This window comes from Panthera uncia, chromosome A2 (genome assembly GCF_023721935.1).
Source record: "Panthera uncia isolate 11264 chromosome A2, Puncia_PCG_1.0, whole genome shotgun sequence".
Classification (NCBI taxonomy): Eukaryota; Metazoa; Chordata; class Mammalia; order Carnivora; family Felidae; genus Panthera; species Panthera uncia.
In genome coordinates, this window is record NC_064816.1 from 51,162,992 (window position 1) to 51,168,991 (window position 6,000).

Sequence of the window (6,000 nt, forward strand, 5' to 3'; positions counted from 1 at the left end):
GTTACTAAGACAGTAATCTTAAAAGTTCTTACCATAAGAAAAAAAAATGTAACTATGTGTGGTGATGAATGTTAGCTAAATTTATTATGGTAATCATCCTGCAATACACACACATATCAAATTATTACATTGTACACCTAAAACTAACACAATGCTATATAACTATATCTCAATAGAAAAAATACAGGGACACCTGGGTGGCTCAGTCGGTTAAGCCTCCGACTTTGGCTCAGGTCATGATCTTGCGGTTCATGAGTTGGAGCCCTGCATTGGGCTCTGTACTGACGGCTCAGAGCCTGGAGCCTGCTTCAGATTCTCTGTCTCCCTCTCTCTCTGCCCCTCCCCTACTCCCTCTCTCAAAAATAAACATTAAAAATTTTTTTAAAAAAAGAAAAGAAGAAAAGAAAAATACAAATTCTCAAGCCTTACCCCAGACCTACTGAATCAGAAACTCTGGAGATGGGGAACTGCAATCTGTGTGTCCAAGAGGCACCCTAGTGGGTCTGATGCTCATTAAAATTTGAGAACCACTGGCCAAAGGCAAAACTTAAAGACAGTTACTCTCAACCACCTTTATCCAGCAGGAATGCGAACAGTTCCTAATTGCAAGAACATATATATTCAGCTGGTATTCTAATATTTAATTTAATAACCACCCAAGTTACAACAAAGGTCCGAAGTCACTTACCCTACCATCACACATGATCAATGGATTATAGTAGACTCCAGCGCCATAGTTATTCTGTACAATGGTGATAATCTTGGGCCCCAAAACTTTTAGGAAAGAGTAATGATTCCAATTTTTTTTCAGGTTCTTTGAATGCCATGCAACAGGGTCATCTACTGTGAAAACAAAGTCCAGCATGGCATTCTGGGAATGAAGAAAAGAGAATGATTTTAGTTTTGATTCCTAGAAAGGCACCTAAATAGAGCGGAAAGCTCCAACATTCTACGCCATTATGAGTAATAAAATAGAAGACCTGAAGCTGTCAGCAAAAATGTAAGCAAGTCTCTGGTACCAATTTGAGCTTGTTTTCATCAATACACATAGTAACAGCAGTACTGACCTGCCCAACATGTACTCTTCCAAATACTTTGAATTATATGCACCATAATTCATTCTATCTTCAAAATAATCTTGCAAGATAGGTACTGTTATCATCCTAATTTTAGAGAAAAAGAAACCAAGGCACAGAGTAAGTTCCATGCCTGTGGACACAAAGCCAGTGAGTGGCAGACACAGTCTGGTTACAAATTCTTTGTGCTGAACCTTATGCCACCTGGCCTTTCATCTAAATGTGTCCCACTCTTCTTCCGGATCAAACAACACAGTATGGCAAAGCTCTGTAAAATATTATAGAAAGGGAAATAAGTTATTTTAATTCTTAGCCATTCACCAACCACTCACTGAGCACCTACAAGGAGCTCTGATAGATCTTGGGGTAGAGATTAAAAAAAGTCTACTAGGGAGAAGAGATGAATTATCACTAAATGAACTTGACAGAGGAATGCAAAATGTACTAATTTCACTTAGAGTGGGGTCAGAACAGGAAGCAGAAATCTTGCTATAAAATCATATTCTTCAAGACTCTGATAAATCTGAGTCCTGAAGAATGTGCAAGAATTAAGCAGGCTTGGTGGAAATATTAGAAGGATGGGGAAGGGAAGGGGGTCCTGTTAAAGGAAAGCATTCTTGTAGATATGAGAGCTGGCCATGTTCCTGATGCTGCATTGAGTTTGATGTGGCTGGAATAGAACACAAGCAGGGGGTGGTGATGAGACCAGAGACGGAGGCTGGTTGCCAGGCTAAAAAAATTTCCTACAGAAGAGCTCCTTGGAGGGTAGACAGACTAAAGGCCGGGAAACCACACAGGCGGTTAATTGCAAAATTCCCAGTGAGAAATGAAAAAGATACTAAGTAAGGCACTGAGGGTAGGGACTGATCTGAAACTTCCTGTTGGAATCTATAAGACTTGTTATCTTGTAGGGAATGAGGGTGAGGGAAAGGGAAGAAAGGGCCTGTTCTTGGAGGAAATTCCAGGTCCACTCAAAGGAAAATCTTCATGCAAAAATGAAGAAGTGGCTGTTGAATCAGGAGGCTAAGGCCTGCTCTAAGTTTTTCAAAATGTAATCCACAAACCACTGGTGAAACTGAAGATTTGGGGTGGACATGTTTTTTAAAAATGTATAATTATGTTAATACAGGTTAGAAAAAATAACTAGCCTATAATAATCTATAGAATTTCCTACAATCTATAATTTTTCACATATTGTCAATTTAAAGCAAAATATCACTTAAATACAGTATAGTTGGGAAAAAGGAAACCCAAGCAACAGCATAGATGGCTCCACCAGGAAGTGAACAAACTTTAACCTAAGGACAGATTACAGCCAGGTGTCCAAATCCAAGAGGGGCCCTATCACAATCTGCACACTTCTTTTTCCTTAGTTTATTAAAGAAGACAGTGAATTGTTAGGCTGTGCATGAACTGCCGCAAGTAAAAATCCAGTTCACCAGACAACATCTCTATTTAGACTCCATTTCCTTTTATGTTAATTCAGCAAAAGCTCTAAAGCCTTAGCGGAGAGAGTCATTAACAGCCCCATTTAAATGAAAATATTTGCCTGCCACTTCTCTGCAAGGTCTTGAATCTTGTCTCCACCTTGAAAGCAAACTTTTTTCCATTTTATTTACGGCGGGGGGGGGGGGGGGGGGGAGGGGGAGGGACTGCAACACAAGGAACACCGTACCCTCACTACTGTTGCACTCAGCCAACTTTGAAGAGTAACAACTCATAGTCCTAAATAGACTCTTGTTAAATGTTCTGAGCATTGGTAAATATACTGGTCACTCACTAACTTTTGCTGATAACTTCCCTGAGTCTGCCCTGGCCCTTCAGCTTCCTGAAGTCAAGAGGCTCATTTTGTATTTTTTCCCACAGCGATACATGTGACTTTCAAATTTGGCTGCGTTATCAGAATCAGCAGGGTATTTTTTAAAATATCTGAAGCCCAGGTCTGAGCCTACACCAAGTAAATCAGAATCTCCGCAAGTGGAACCCAGGCATCAGCATTTTAAAGTTTCTCGGAAAACTCCAATGTTCTGCCAAGGCTGAGTACGCTGAACCAGCACCAGGCAAATATTTCCTTCCTTCCATCTTGCCTCTGCATCAGCTTTCCCCTCCCCATAACTGCATCTCCTGTTCTAGACCGGAGATAAGTGGGCTCCTACTTATCCTCCAAAATTCAGCTCATGATGTCATTATACCAGGAACACTTTCCCACAGTTTGCACTTTGCTAGCTGATATGTGGAGTGCTCGTAGTAGAGGCAGCTCTAGGGCTCTGGAGGGATCCAAGGCAAAAGGCACCTCGTGAGAGGAGGCCGATTCCCGACATGGGGCCTGCCCCGGGGCCAGGCTCACCTTCTGGTCTGAACTGGGCCCCACCTGGCGGTACACCCCGGAGCCGTAGGCGAAAGCCAGGCTCAGCTCCTCGGGGAAGTGAGACAGGATCTTGCGGAAGGCCACCCCCGAGCTCTGCAGCGCCTGAAGCGCCATGGGTTCGGGGCTCAGAGACACGGCCCTTGGAGGGGCAGAGCAGGGCGGAGGGCGGGGGGGGGGCGGCCGCAAGATCCTGTCTCACTTCCCCGAGGAGCTGAGCCTGGCTTTCGCCTACGGCGCCGGGGGGGGGGGCCGGGGGGGGCCCAGTTCGGGGGGGGGGGGGGGACAGATACCGGGGCAGGCAGTTAAGGGTGGGGAGTTGGAAGCAGCAGAAGACTGCAGCCGGGGGTGGGAAGTGGAGGGACAGGCGAGGGCTCGGGGCTACAGGCCAGCCCCAGCCCAGGACCGAGAAGAGCCGGAGGGTGGTCCAGGTGGTCGGCGGTCAGGCCTGCGGAGCTGCCAAACCCGACCACGCCTCTCGCCAGCACACGCGCTTCAAAGGCGCAAGAGATGACGCTCTTCCGCGGGTGGGGACGCGAGGGCTCCGCGGAGACCCCTGGTGGTCGGAGGAGCGCGCTGCAGGCTAGTCGCCTAGGCAAGTGACTTGGAAAGACGGGTGCGGGAGAGTGTCAGCTACTTGAACTGCTTTTGAGCCTTAAGAATCCGTGTTTGTTCTCATCTCAAACACATTTCAATAAATGGCTATAAAATCATGCATGTGTATTGAAGGATATTTTTAATGAGGTGAAATTCACACAACTAACGTAAAAGTGTACACTTTATGTGCAATTCAGTGGCAGTACATCACAATGTTGTGTTACCATCGTCTCTACCCAGCTCCAAAATTGAAGATTTTGAAGGTTTAGGAAATCACACATAAAATTAAAATCATGTCCATTTCCACCATCCAGAGATGATCACTGTTAAGATTTAGCTGTGATTTTTTTTTTTTTTTCTTTCTCCCTTAAAGCTCTTTTCAAATCCAGTGATGGGTATGAAAGTGTTCATGCATGGTAAGGACTGCACCAATGTTCTCTGAGGTTTGTATTTCATTCTAAGGGTGATGAAGAGCCTTTGCCCCTTTGCCTCTGGGATTGGGCTCACAGAGGGCACATCAAATGCAATTTCTGGAGGAAATAGGACCCCAGGTGAGAGCTCACCTGTTTATGTATAACTAGAGAAACTTGATAAAAATCACAGGGCCATTCAGGATGTACTTTAACTTCCAGGACATAGACTTTTTAGATACTTGTTTCTTCTTCCCTGACATACATTGCCTTTCAAAAAGCATAAGTGGTAATAGGTGAACTCAGGTAATGTTGATGCCTTTCACATGCAGTTTTCAAGGAGTCCCCTCTACTACCGGATGGCAGGAAGTTACTATCTCCACATTACAGATGAGAAAGCTAACATGTTAGAGAGAGAAAGCAATGTGCTTAGAATCACAATAGCCTGTGGCAAAAGGGGAGCTAAAATCCAGGGCTGAATGTTAGTTTAGATTAGAACGGGGTAAGCAGGGGGAGGGAGAGCAATTAGGATGTTGTTACCATAGTTTCACTGGGAACTAAAGATGCCTGGCCTGGGATGATAGAGGCAAGGATGAGATTAATTTAATTTGAAAAGTAATTATGTGAATTCAAACTCTGTAGGATCTCAGGGTCTATAAAGGGGAGGGACAAGCAAATCCAGAACTCGTAACATACAGTAATGAAGCTGGGGCACCCAGCATCTGGCGAGACCTCTGATATAGGAACGTTGATCAGTTCTGGCTCTGTGGAGAGAGACCAGAGGAGATTTTGCAGTGATGGCATCTGAGCGGGGGCTTGAAGAATGGGTAGGATTTTATCAGGCAGAAGATAGATGAAAGGAAGTTTTACAAAGAGATTGATAGGCCATGATGACAATAATTATAGGTAATATTTGTTCATTTATTTATCATTCCCAAGCACTTTCTTTTTTAAAAATTTTAATTCTGGTGTAGTTAACATTCCGTGTTACATTAGTTTCAGGTGTTCATTATGGTGATTTAACAGTTCCAAATATTACTGCGGGCTCATCAAGATAAATTCCCAGTGCTTTCTATACTTATCTCTTTTCATCATTCCAAAGACCCCAGTAGGCAGGTTCTCTAAACTCATTTTTCACGTGAGGAAACAGACAGCCTAACAGGAGAAGCAAATTTCTCAAAGTCACACGGTTAGGAGAGTGGAGAAGTTGGGATTTGAACCCAAGGCTCTGGAACTCCAAAGGCCAAGCTGTTTACCACCATGTTTTAGTGCCTTCTAAAATGGCCGACCTGTGAGGCAAGAGAAGGAAAAGGGAAATCTGTCAGCTAAGGTTTTAAGGAGCAGCAGCAATAGCCAGAGGTACAACCCAGAGACCAGAATAAGGGCGGCGGAAGGGAGACACAGTGTGTCTCAGTCTCCCAGCGCGAGCACAGCCATTTTGGACTAAATAGCACTGGACTAAATAGCATTCGGACTAAATAGCACCCTTGCCCAGATTGTCAGAATCTGAAACACACTCACTGCAGAATTACACTAAAACCTTTCACCCAAA

At 44.3% G+C, this 6,000-nt stretch overlaps 1 protein-coding gene across 5 annotated transcripts in view; it reads right to left on the reverse strand.

Annotated features, from left to right (window-relative positions):
- The window catches only part of TAMM41 (TAM41 mitochondrial translocator assembly and maintenance homolog), a 50,258-nt gene extending 46,640 nt beyond the window's left edge, over positions 1-3,618 (reverse strand). For 4 of the 5 annotated variants that reach the window (XR_007460234.1, XM_049642746.1, XM_049642747.1 and 1 more), the window contains exons 1-2: positions 3,424-3,618; positions 689-871 (exon numbers count right to left, since the gene is read on the reverse strand). Coding sequence is in view for 4 of the 5 variants with exons in the window: in XM_049642746.1 (XP_049498703.1) it covers positions 689-871; positions 3,424-3,558 (318 nt within the window). In the remaining variant the exon portion in view is untranslated. Of the gene's footprint in view, positions 1-688; positions 872-3,369 lie in introns of all 5 variants that reach the window. The other variant, XM_049642748.1, reaches the window with a different exon arrangement.
- Between the last annotated feature and the right edge of the window lie 2,382 nt (positions 3,619-6,000).